The 13,680-nt window shown below is 52.3% G+C and overlaps 1 protein-coding gene across 16 annotated transcripts in view; it reads right to left on the bottom strand.

Annotated features, from left to right (window-relative positions):
• Positions 1-10,449, bottom strand: part of Ptpru (protein tyrosine phosphatase receptor type U) — a 78,778-nt gene extending 68,329 nt beyond the window's left edge. For 5 of the 16 annotated variants that reach the window (XM_031378872.1, XM_031378871.1, XM_031378869.1 and 2 more), the window contains exon 1: positions 10,251-10,449. In XM_031378872.1, the coding sequence (XP_031234732.1) occupies positions 10,251-10,323 (73 nt within the window). In that variant the 5' untranslated portion in view covers positions 10,324-10,449. The other 11 variants (XM_031378865.1, XM_031378864.1, XM_031378863.1 and 8 more) reach the window with 8 other exon arrangements.
• Between the last annotated feature and the right edge of the window lie 3,231 nt (positions 10,450-13,680).

Consider the following 13,680-nt stretch of genomic DNA (forward strand, 5'->3'; position numbering starts at 1 on the left):
GTGTGTGTGTGTGTATGTTGGTGCATGTGTGAGTGTGTATGTGTTGCTGCATGTGTGTGTATGTGAGCATGTGTGGTGGGTGTGGGTGTAAGCATGTGTGTAGGTGTGAGCGTGTGCCTATGTGTGCGTGTGTGTGTGTGTGTGTGTGTGCGCGCGCGCGCGCGCGCGTGTGCGTATGTGTGATGCAACAGCCTGTCTGTCCTCCTCTAGCCAGGGCAGACAAGGGATATGGTCTGGGCCTACAGCACCTGCAGCCATGTTTTCTGAAGACTTGAATAAACAGAGCTTGTTTGCGATGAGATTTTTATTCTTTCTGTTTTGTCAACAAAATGTCCAGTTCCCAGGGGTAGCCCCAAAAGAAACAAAACTTCTCCGGGCAGATTGTAAATATACAGGCTGGGACCTCACACTGCCAAGCACAACCCAACTATAGCCTAGGGACCCCCGTATACAATCCCAACAATGCCAGTTTATTTCATGATCCTTCCTTCTTCAAGGTCACTGAACTCAACCCTGGACATTCTTGCCCAACTCAGCCCTGTCCCAGATGGTCGCCAAACTCTGGCTGCCCTGCAGGCCTGCTTAGCTCTTACCTCCTCCCTTCCTAAAGTCAGGGACTAGCTCTTGTGCCTTTGAAGCCCATCCCCAAGCCCTGTATATAATAGCTGGCCAACTGTACCAGCTGGTCAAACATCCACCAGTTGCACTAAGTTCAAGGATATGACTATACCCTAGAATAGTCTGGACTATTGTATAGTATACAATACAGTATAGTATATTGTATATAAGTAGTATATAGTATAGTATGTAGTATATCGTATATAGTATATACTGTAGTATAGTATGTTGTGTACAGTATATAGTACAGTATAGTATATAGTATATAGTATACTATAGTATAGTATAATTATAATAGACTATACTATAGTAGAGACTGGGCCAACACATATAAATAGAGGTCTGGCATTTGGAGCCGACTACTAGAACCCTGAGTAACTGGCAGGAAGCACAGTAGGGCTGGCAGTAAAATACCTATATAACCACACAGAGTCCTACAACCAATGAGACCACCAAGGGCTGGCAGGGGCAGAGAAAGCTAAGAGCACTTAAGGAACCAACACAGAGCCTGGCAGAGCCAACATCCTACTCTCTTCACTGAAAAGAAGCCACCTATCCGCACCTGAGGAACTCACAGCAGACCCTTTCCCATCTCTGGCCAACACAGACCATGGATTCCAGAGTTGATGAGAGGGCTGCTAGATTGGCAATCCACGGCTGGACCCTGGAGATAAGGGGAGGGACTCATTGTGCAGAAGTACATGGAAAGAACACATAGATCCTCTGCACAGCGAATGCCCTACACCACAGCCAGATAAAGACACAATGCAGGCTAAAGTGACACATGTGCACAGGCCCCAGGCAGAGGGAGGGCCATGTGCTGCTATGATGGGGTGTGCTGAAGACACAGAGGCCGACATACAGACAGAATCCTGTCATTCTGTGAGCACACAGCACGTGCATGCACACACACCACTTACAGCTTAGGCATGGAAGCGCTGGTCAGGGCTGTGCAGTGTGGAACCACATTCATCTTGGGTATGTGTCACCATGTGGGGTTGTGGCAGAATGGAGGGTGGTAGGCTCAAGCCTTTCTTCTGCTCCAGTCACCAGCCTAGGACCTGGTACAGAACAGGAGCCTCATCATAGAAAGGGTCTGCCCAGCATAGGCATGCAGGCTGGTACAGAGATACAGGAAGGAAAGGATGGAACACCATCTAGAACCAAGCACCAAGGATGGCACCAGAAACTGAATGTAGTCCTCGGGAGCCGGGTGTGTGCAGCCTTCAGGGATGGGTGATCGGCGGCATGAAACCTAAGCGCTGTGGATTCAGTTCAAGAGCTCACAGCCTGGCAGCAAGCCATTTCCTCTCAATGGAAACATCCCTTTCTGGAGGGAGGGAAGAGGAGACAGGAACGCAACTTAGCAGGCTTTGAGAAGCCTGGGAAGTCACAGGATTCAGGAAACCTTCTCCAAGGTTATGTAAGCAGTAACAGCTCCTGGAGAGAGAAGGCTTTCTGCAAGCCGTCAGGGATGAGGCTCCCTAGAGTCACTCCCCATGCAGGAGTGGGCTTCTCCTAAATGCAGTTGCCTTTTGAATTGCCAGTGTTTCTGCAAGGAACTCCGTTAAACTCAGTGCACCAAAGTTAGACTTGGATGGAATTATTTCTTTGGTCTGTGGATAGATGTTTATTCACATCTCCCTTGGAAAAGTCACACAACGCAACCCTACACTGAACAGATTCATGACAAGATTGGCTGTCTGGGTAGCAGTCCTGTGCTGTTCAGAAGTGATGCAAACCTCACTCTGTCCCCAAGACCAGCAAAGAGTGCCCAGACTGGCCCTGAGTATCCTGTGGGCGATGTGCAATATGAAGCAGAGGCACGCTGCCTTGAGGACACACAAAGATGTGACCCTCCCAGTGCTATCCACAGAAAGCTGTCCACGGCCAGTGCCTGGACACCTCCATTGTGATACATTCAGGGGAAAGCTGAGATAACATAGGGATAGCTGTGGTGCAGGGTTGGGGCTGGGCTCTTAGACACCTATTCAGTGAGGTACAGTGAAGGGGAGAGACCAGGAGACAATGTACAATGTGTTTCTGAACCAAGACAGCAGCATGCCTAGAAAGAGGAGAGTGGTGCCTAGAAATTGAGTATGAATAGCCAGAGCCATACAGATGCCCACTGCAAAAAAAAAAAAAAAAAAAAAAAAAAAAAAAAAAAAAAAAAAAAAAAAAAAAAATGCAGCGCACCGGGTGCCAACATACAGTATAGCGGCAGTAGGCTGTGTACTGGCTGTGATCTGCCATGTGAGGTGCTATGCTCAAAGCCCAAGTGAGTCTACATGCCTGATGAGACAGACTGCTCTAAAGATAAGACATGTAGGGTAGTTTTAGAAAGCCATGCTCTTGGGCATGGTACCTATGTGGGAGGGTTCTCTACCCAGACACCCCGAAGGGGCTTCATTCCTGATGTAACCCTTGTATCCAGCAGAATGGGTACCACACCCTGGATGAGAGCCACAAGGAAAGCGCATGGCAGGGCAGCTGCAAGGTGGAGTTTCTGATCAGCGGGATGCTGCAGAAATGGAGAAACCCCATATCACTGTGGCCCAGCATTCCCGAGTCACAGAGCATCCCAGCAGCACGAGTCACGGAGAAGTACAAGGGATGCCAGGTCCAGAAACCCCCAGACCGCACTCACCCGGAGCACACCAGGTCTGGGATATGGTGTCTCTGGCTACTGCGAGACAGACAGAGGTACATTGCAAAAGTGCTGTGGGAAACACCTTAGAAGTCTCTTGGGGGTTGGACTGGTGGGGAGCCCTCCAGCACTCCCAGTTCTGCTACACTGAACTGCTTGTGAGATAGAGGCCAAACCCGCTTTCACTATCCTGCGGGCATCCATCCACCATCACTCTCCCTACCCTCAGGACACAGGACGAAGGGACTGCCACCCGCAGGACAGGCTGTACCAAGCTCAGCACGTTCCTCAGGTATTGCTCTCTGACAAGGCACTGGCAGGCAGGCAATGGTTTTGGATTCTACTGAAAATCGTTTGGACAATTATAGTGCATCACCTGCCCCCCAGCCCAGGGTAGGGCAGTATGAGGCAGGACGGGGAGAGGCAGAGGGAGGGGCCCATTGGATTAGAGCCTAGCATAAAATGAGGGATGAGCAGGAGGCAGATGAAGGAAAAGAACCAGCCCCAACAAGCCTGGATCCTCACTCCTTTCCCAACCACCACCATCACCTCTTGCCAGGCCTGGACTTCATCGGGAGCCAAGAGCAAGCTTTTCCAAGCCCACGGGAGGCCTGCAAACACTCACCCTCACATATTTAAGTGTAATCCACACTCCCGTGGTGCTCGCTGTGTGCCATGATGTGTTCTAGACTGAATATGTCCAAATATAAAATGCATCGCATCATCCTGGGCACTGTGCAACAGCTCCATCCTCATTCCCCAAGTAGGACAGATTACTCCAAGGCCCAGAGAGGTCATTATCTGCCCAGATGTCACACAGCTAGAAACACTGGAACTGGAGTGAGAACTCAGGAGGTGTGGTCTCGGAACCCAAGTTCCAACCCCCGCCCCCATCACACCCTAGGTGAAAGCATGCATTTATTACACACATGCATGCAACGAGAAGGATCCACGCGCACACTTAAATGCACACACATGCTCGTTCTGAACAACCCGCATCCCACTCTCTCAGCTGAGATTCACCCATCTCCAGATAGGCTTCTGTCACCTCTCAGTTGTCATCAGTATCCCTGGCTGTCCCCCGTCTGCCTACTCTTTACCCCCCCAGTTGTCCCTTGACCTAGTCATTCCTCCAACACCACCTGCCTCATTGCCAGCTGTCCCAAGCTCACATACATCACCATCACGGCTACCCCCAGGCCCCAGACCTGTCCCTCTAGCCTGACCGAGGCCCTACCTACAGGTAGCCCCAAGCCCACTTCCCACGATGCCATCTCAATCCTTTCTCTACCTTCTCCTTCAAACTTCAGCCCACACCTATCCCAACTGCCTTTCTCTTCTCCCCTTTGTGTCCAATTCTAAGTCCTAGGCTCTGTGTGGTAGAAATCTATTCAAGACCCCCAGGGGTCACACGGCACAGCATCTTCAGAAGTGGCCACCACAGGGGGGACTCCACCACTTAGAAAGGCAATTTATGATCACCGTGCAAGCCTTAGGAGAAAAGTCCATCCCACTGCCTCATTTAGTGGGTGGGGCAGGGTGGCTTTACTGTGCCTGCGACAACAAGAACTGGACCAAGGGAGCTGAAAAAAGGCATTGAATGGGGACAAGTAGAGACCTGCCAAAGGGCACGGCAAGGTCTGGGTTATAAAGCAGATGGGTAGGGGCGGACTTTAGAGACAAACGACATCGAAGGCTGATTCCTGCCTGAGCTGCCATGTTAGGGTTGAGGTTCAGACTTGGGAGCAGGGGAGACCTGAGGCAAGGGAGTGACAGCACACTGTGACAGCCTTATAAAGGCCACTTGGGTCACAGGGAAGAGGAGCAGCTACTGGGACAGGCAAGATGTAATAAAGACTGTTGGGGGCCTCGAGCACAGAGGTGCTGCAGAGCAAATGTCTGTCCACACCAGCTCCACTCTCTGCATAGCCCAGGCCACGCTAAAGCTCTGCAGGCCTACATCTTTTTACATCAGTGGTTCTCAGCCTTCCTAATGCTATTAACTCCTTAACACAGTTCCTCATGTCACGTCCCCAACCATAAAATTATTTTCATTGGCACTTCATAACTGTTATTTTCCTACTGTTATGAATCATGATATAAATATCTAATATGTAGGATATCTGATATTCAACACGATGGGGTCGAGGACCCCCCACCCCCGGGTTGAGAGCTGCTGTTTTAGACAGTCCCCTAGAACATTCTCCAAGGGTGCTGAGAATGTTTTCTACTGGCACTTGCCAATATGCTGACAACCACTAGCAATGTGTAACAGTTGATGTCTTAAAACTTGGCTACCGCAACTGATGAAATAAATTAGTATTTTAATTAGTCGTACCTAATTTAAATGTAATAGCCACATATGAGTAACAGGTCACCACTGCAAAGAAAGAGCATTGGTGTCACTGTGGAAGGCAACTATGGGTTATGGCGGTCTGGACTGATGGCCACGGGCCCACAGAACCTGAAGGCACCAGCCTGCAGATCCACAGTCCTATCCTCTGCACCCCAATATTCTCCTACCCTAGGATTGGTGCACCCACTCTGAGGCACAGAGAAGCTACCCACCCAGACATCTCCACTATTCCAGGATTGAGGTGCTGGGGGCTCCCCATATGTCATAGCAGCTGCTTCTCTCCAACTCCAAGCTCAGATCTAGCCACACCAAGCTTACCATGAAGCTTGACACCCTGACAGGCCATGCACACATATGCTCTGTGTCCCTGCTCTCCATTTCATTCACGTGTATAAACACACACACGGCCCTCTCTGGCTGCCTAGGCCACAGGATAACCCTTGTGTACATCTATCTGCCTCTCCAGCTCAGGGACAGGCCCTCAGGATCCAGGAGGGAGACTGTGGCCTCCTCTACCTAGCCCAAGATCCGCAACTGAGGACTGAAAGGATGTCCGCCTCACATGGGCCCTCCTCCCTCCTCCCCACGTTCAGACTAACCGTTGAGACTCCAAGCCTCACCAACGGTTGTCTGATCACTGTAGGCTGAAAACTCTCTGGATTGGACAGCTGAGCCAGCTGCTGGGGGTGGGGCCAGGGCAGGGGGCCGGCAGCAGCAGGCTGGGGGAAGGGGCCCTCCTGCAAGAGCCCTCTCCCTTCAGTCTCTGCCAGGGACTCAACCTCTTTAACTCACAGCTCCCAGATGACACTTTCCGGACACAGCCTTTTCACAACATAACACCATCCACCGGCAGAATCTTCCAGATTCTTACCAAGGAAAAAAACAACCTCTTCTTTCCCTTCCGCCTTCAATGGAGTCATTGCGCCCCCATCTGGCATCTCCAGCTCTGAACTGACCCACTTGACTCCATTCATTCATTCACTCATTCATTCATTCATTCTTCTTCTTTTTTTTTTTTTAACAGCAAAAAGTTTTCCTGACTAGCATGGAATTCACCGTGCAACTCAGGTTGACCTCAAACTTGCCATCAATCCTCCTGCCTCGGCGCTTCCCTCTCCCAGTGCTACAGGACTGAACTATATCAGCCAGCTTCATTCATTCCTGTATGTCACAGCCATTTACTTGAACTAGAAGGCTCAAACCTTGTGCCTGGCGCTAAGTATTTGAAGGTGCACCGACACAAATCCTCGCAAAGTTCCTGGTCTTGTAAGAGTGGCAGGACCAAGAGACTGTAATTATAACATCATATAAAAACCTAATTAGGCCAGGCGGTGGTGGCACACGCCTTTAATCCCAGCACTTGGGAGGCAGAGGCAGGTGGATTTCTGAGTTCGAGGCCAGCCTGGTCTATAAAGTGAGCTCCAGAACAGCAGGGCTATACAGAGAAACCCTGTCTCGAAAAAAACAAAACAAAACAAAACAAAAAAACCCTAATCAGCTCCGCCCTTCCCTCTGCTGGGCTCAAACAGAGAAAAACCAAGGAAGGCTTCAAGGAAGAAGTGATATCTAAGCTGAGAGACAAACTAGGGGGCTCACACAGGAAATTGTGGAATCACAGAGTCTTGGAGAGAAAGCAGTTTGTACAAGGTGCAGAGAAGAGATCGAGAGTTGTGGGTACTTAGGGACTACTGGTAGATAAGGCTAGCCAGAATAGTATCCCAGAAGAAGATGAGGCAGGCCAAGCAAGGGCTAGAACAGTGATGGGGCTGAGTTAGAAAAGTAACAGGAGAGCTTTGACGAGGATTTGAAGAGGGGTTTAAAACGTGAATTTAGGAAGAACTCTGACACAGAGGAAGGAGAGGTCGATGCCTTCCTGCAGGTGGACTGAGAAGGGAGAGGGGAGAGATGGAGCTGAGGAGGGAAAGGAAAGATGGAGGAGGCATAGGGTACTTTCAGACACAAAGGGAAGGCACAAAGCCCCTCCTGCCGCTCTTGGCTGACCTAGCTGGGTGCCACAAGCCCCCAAGCTGGGGCCAGCCTGGAGGATAGCAGCATGTCTCCAGCCCTGGACCTCTGATGCCACCAGACAGAAGCAAGAGGCAGCCTTGAATCGTGGCATAGGATCCAGGCCACCCTCCTGGCTTTCTGCCTAGCCCCCTCTTTCAGCCCCAGAGAGAAGGCTGCCCTGACAAGCCCTCAGTTGCCTAACCTGAAACCACAGGGCACCTCTCCCTCATTCCTGCTGCCCATAACTCCAGCGACCAAAGGGACAAACTGATCCAGAGCACAGTGGGATAATTGCTGCCAGGTGTGCACGGCTGAGAGCTACCCTGCACAGACCGACTAAGGAGGTAAGCAGGGGACCAGATCCACTCCCTAGATTGAGGGCAGAGGACTGCCACCTCCTTTCTGCCCAGACCTTCTCTAATAGTAAAAGCTTCAAAGGTGACAGAAACTTGAGAAGTAACATGACTTACCCAAGGTCACACACAGCAAGAAGCAGAGACAGAATTCGAGCCCACATTGCCCCCAGCTTCAAATTAGCCCCTAGCGCTTTGCCACACCCCTCCAACACATCTTCTCGGCTTCCCAAGTAGGGGACTTAACATTCTACCAAGTATCACACGCGGATCATTATTAAGATCATGAAGCAGATGGAGAAACTGAGGCTCAGGAATGAGAATGGCCTGCAGTAGGTCTCACTCTCAAACCTTGATTGATCCTGACAGTCTGCTACCGTGGCAGTTGAGGATCTTGTGTATTCTCAAATCAAGGTGATTGGGTGGGGGGAATGCAGGGGGTTTTATCTTAAAGTGGGGAGAAGGTTGGAGGGGTTGAGAAAGGTCTAAGAGGCAGGTTGCCTGGGTCACCCTCTCGGGTACCAGGAAGTCAAAACTGAGGCTGAGCAGTACAACCCCAAAGCTGCAGGGCAAGACCAGGACAGCTCCCGAGACGCCCCAGCGGGGGCGGGGCCGTGAACTAGATCCCCGGAGGCCAGCTGTCTGGGGCAGGCAGGCGGCCTGGAGTCTCTCCCAGGGGCCCGAGGTGGCTCTGCTTCCACCCGGGGCGGCTCCCAGCTACCCCACGCCGGGTGGCGGGAGCCAGGGGAGGAGGAAACCCTGGAAGAGAGCCGGCGCACGCCCGCCAGAGGGGCCGAGGCCTGAGGTCCAGGCCTCAGGAAAGGACAGTGGACCACGCACACACACAAGCACACCGACACTTCGTCCACAGAGCACACGATGCGATGTGCTCGCGGACGCACACAGGCACTGGACACACATTCAGACATGCGAATGCACACACACACACACACACACACACACACACATACACACACACACCCTCCATAGGACACCAGGCTCCAAAGCACACTCAAGCACATGATCACACCGCAGGCCGAGTGAGAGCCCCACGCACACATTCACACACACACACACACACACACACACACACACACACACACACACGTCCGCACGCGCGCACCCAGCTGGCCGGGAGGCCGCACAAAGTTGCAAAGCAGACGCAGGCAGCGTCCCCGGGGACCGCGGCGTCCCCAACGCCTCTACGAGCTACGATGGGGACGCTGTCCCGCGGCCTCCAGCCAGGCCCTGCGGGGGCCCCGACGCCGCAGCCCCGCCTGCAACCGGGTGCGCCCCACGGCCCTCCCCAGCCGGGCGCCCCGCGGCCCTGGCGCCGCCTCGGATCAGCCGCCAGCCAGCGCCGCTAGGAACTTGCGAAACAACAAACCGCCCGAAATGTCGGAGTCGGCGGCTACAGCCGCGTCTCTCCCCTTTCCTTCCCTCGCCAGCCGCAGGGCCGCCCCAGCCTCCGAGGGACGCCGCCGCGACAACTTGTTCCGGCCGGGTGCGCCACGCACACGCGCGCGCGCGGTCGCACACACATCCTCACACATGCACACAAGCATGCACACCCTCGGCTCCCGGCCACACTCGACCACGGCCCAGGAGCACCCCAAGCTCGCAGCGTCCCTAGCCACGCAACCATCGCTCACCGAAACACTCTCATCCACTCCAGACACGCTCCCCCACACGCATTCCCCGCATCCCTGACATTCGCTCGGACCCACACAGCATCGTACACCCCAAACACTCCCACAGGGTCACTCGTGGACGCAGCGCTCAAACACACAGGTTCCGACCCGGTTCCCACGACTGCACACGCACACACACCACACACAGGTTCCCGGGCCCACACTTGGGCACGATCCACCGAGCCCTCGCAGCACACGCAAAAACAAACACGCGGGTTTTCAAACACGCCACCAGCAACAGCACTCCCGCCTGGGGAATACAAAAAAAGCCAACAAATGCAACACAGGATCAGGCGCAACTCTAGCCAAGCCACTGAAACTCAGATACACAACCCACTTGGCAGCGTGGACAAACACGAGCCAGCGCAGACCCGGTGCCCCACGCAGGCTACACTCACACCAGCACACTCGCATCCTCGGTACACACTCAACCTCAGCTTGCACACAAACTACAGACACAGCGGCCACAGACGCTCGGAGCACGCGACCGAGAGTCCCGCACTCCGACACTCGCGACGAGCCATCCCCGGCCCCCCGGGCACTCGCGGGCTGAGCTTGGAGGGACCGCGCGCGCTTACCTGCGGGAGTCTCGGTCTCGGGCGCGCAGAACTGGAAGGTGAGCGCCAGGACCAGAGCCTGAGCCCGGGCCATGGCTGGGGCGCCGTCGCCTGGGTCCTGGAGACCCGCAGCTTGGGAGACAACGCCTCCGGAGCCCGAGCCGGAGCCCAAGGCGAGCCGGAGCCGTAGCGGAGCAGCGCCTCGCGGAGCGGGACTGGCGGCGAGTCCAGAGCGGGAGCCCGAACGAGCGGGGCGCTGACGTCAGGCCCCCGGGCGCGAGTTCCGCGGTCTCGAGGCGTCCCCTGCTGGCGGTGTCGCGCGCTGCGGCCGGGGTCCCTGGGCCCGCCGGCTTCGGCATGCCCATCCCCCACTCTCACACCCCGTCGACAAGACCAAAGACCCATCGACAAGACAGGTGAGGGTATTCAGGTCGACGTTCTCAACGCATTCGTTGCCCACGGCTGAGATTGTAACCCAGGGACACTTGGCTCCTCTGTTCCCTCGGTTGCTTAAAGTTCTTTCTACCTTGACCGCTCTGAATATACATTCCCAGCTCCCTCCAATGACAGAGCACTCTTCATCTACCAGAAACGTTGTTGGGCTTGTGGAATGTTGCCTTGTACTTTCACCTCTCTCTCACTAAACGCTCGTACCTCATACCGTAGCCTCCGGCTACTTAGAGTGAGTGTATTTGGAACTCTGCCCAGTCCAAGTTTTTGCACAACCACTAGCATAGTTGTTAGTGGCTATGTAAGACCAGGTGCCGTGCGTGCCTCTCTCTGGGACTCTCTGTTCATCTTCGCTCTTGCCCTAAGGGACACACACTACTCTAATCCCATTACACAGTTGAGAAAGTTGAGATCATAGAGCGTGGCTTTTTTCAAGATTATGCATCAGTATGAGGCGACAACCAAGATTCAAGATCAGAAGAGCTAGCCTGGGCAAAGATAGGCTGGTGGGTCAAAGAAGGAGGCTGGACTGGAAGGGTAAAGAGGAACGAGGAATGGCAGGTGCAGCTGGAAAAGTTGCCAGGGCCTGAAGACCAGACAGAAAGCTGAATATGAAAGATATTTTGAGTCAATAAACACCAAGAAAATGATAAGCCGCTGGAGAGTCTTGACTTCTGATTAATTACTTTCATCCCCCTCAACAACTAATGGGCAGAGACATTCCATGAACTTATTTAAGTACAGTTCTTGGCATATGTAAGCCCTCCCAGTTTCTTGCCTCTTCCCTCAGTTGGCTCACACTGAGACTGGCACACAGAGACGCTACCCTGAGGCGTTCCTGGGCTCCTTGGCTCCTCTCTCGTAACTGCTGCTCAATTCCAGGCTGAAAAGGGGAGGGGAGCAAAGACATAGCTCTCGAGGACCTGAGCATTAAACAGACTCACAGGGAGACAGAGGTGGAGGAAGGAAAAGTGATAGGCAAGATAGAAAGACATGCTGAAACAGAAAGAGATGGGGCAACCAGGAGCCGGGTGTGTGTTGGGGAGAGGGGGTGGAGAACTTTCTTTTTAGTATTCTCAAGTTTTGAGGTATGGACACTGAGAATCAGAGAGCATAATGTATTCGCATAAGTTCACAAAGTCAGTCCATGAAGGTGTCAGGATTTGAACCCAAATCTGATCGATTTCACGTTCTCTTGTTCCTTGGGCAGGGGACAGCCTCAGAGATTATGGTGAACGGGGTGTGCCAGTGTTAGCAACAGGTAGACAGATGAAGCAAGCATTGCTCCCCTTTACTTTAAAAAGGGCCACAAACTTCAACAATCCTTGCAAGATAAAGAAATGCCCTGGCTTGGAGCGATTGCCCCAAATCTAGGGAGAAGGATAGGGTACCACAGTACCTAGTACAGGCAGTACTAGGTCAGCAAGAAATTCAATTACCTGCAACTCATGGAATATTTATGATGCCTATCCTGTGTTAGGCCCCATATTGAGTGCTGGCATCCCGGAGATGAACTAAAGACGGCCCCACTTTTGCCTGGAGGAAGAAGCAGGCATATAAATAACTATGAGATAGTATCCTAAAGGCCATAACATTAGCCCAGAGAAAATACAAAGGCATTGGGGCTTGCTCAATAAAACAATTATCTGAACAATTATGGAATTCCCTGGAAGGTTAGACAGGAAAATTCATTTCAGGCAGCAGCAACCTGAAAAAAAGCATAAGACAAGGAAGAGCTATCGAGGGCGGAGTTGGGTGTAGTTGGGTCACTGGCTATGTACAGTGTCAAAGATAAAGCCAGAAAGACAGGGCAGGCATCAAAGTACACACGGTCTTGAATGCAAAGTTAAGACCGTGAGGCAGGCATCAAAGTACACACGGTCTTGAATGCAAAGCTAAGACCATGAGGCTTGGATTCTTTCACTGGTGGTTCTCAAACTGCACCTGCGTGAGCCCGGATGGCCTAGACCGGAAATGAAAGGTTAGAGGATGTGGAGGGAGATGAAATCCAACCTTAAGAAGGAAGACTCGCTGCTGATTCTCTATGTTTTCCTAGTTGGCTGTCCAGGGAAGAAGAGAAGCCAGTGTGGGGGAGGAACCTCTCAGTGTCACCTAGAGGATCCTACAGCAGGCAGAGGGACCTTATGAACTTGCTGGCACAAGGGTGCCTCCCTGTCACGATGAAAGTAGGTGTTCACATGTGCGCACATGTACATGCACAACTGTGAGACCAGACTTTTCCCCTACTGGAAGGCACCAGCTTTCTCTAATAAATGCAGTTACTGAGCACAAACTTGAGCCAAGCCTTAGTGTTTTACATGCGATAGTTCTCATCTCAATCTGCACAACATAGCCCTGGAAGAGTTTTAGAACGTTCCACGTGCCAAACTATGTGCTAAGTGCTTCAAGTGGTACTATATCCCTCAGTCTTCAAGACAACCTTGGGACTATTAGTCTCTCAATTTGTTATTGAGCTTTTTTTTTCTTTGCCTTGTTAGAGATCAAACCCAGGAAGGACCTCACACATGCTAAGGGTGTGCTGTACCACTGAGCTACCTCCCTAGCTCAGGTCCCTTCATTTTAACCATGAGGGAAACAGAGACACAGGGAAGCCAAGTGACTAATCCAAAATCAAACAGCCAGGAAATGGCAGGACCAGGATTCAAACCTAGATTTGCCTGAGTCCAGTTCCCCAAACCTTAGTCTCCATGCTTTGCTGGGCTCTCGTCCGCAGAGAAAGGTTTGTTTTCCATGGCAAGCCTTGCGTCAGTCATCTTTGTCTTTCAAAAGTTCTTTGATACTTATTTCCTGGGCTACCACATCACCGGACTCTGGGGAGCATCTAAGAATGTATACTTCTGGACCAAGCACCTCTCCATGATTCTAAATCAGACCTAAAATGGAACCTCATCTGATTTCCATGTTTTGGAATCAAAGGGCTGACTACTGCAGCTCTTCCTTCAAAAGTCTCAGACGGCCTTCATCACAGAGGGCACCCCTT

The sequence above is a fragment of the Mastomys coucha genome, unplaced genomic scaffold (genome assembly GCF_008632895.1).
Source record: "Mastomys coucha isolate ucsf_1 unplaced genomic scaffold, UCSF_Mcou_1 pScaffold18, whole genome shotgun sequence".
Classification (NCBI taxonomy): Eukaryota; Metazoa; Chordata; class Mammalia; order Rodentia; family Muridae; genus Mastomys; species Mastomys coucha.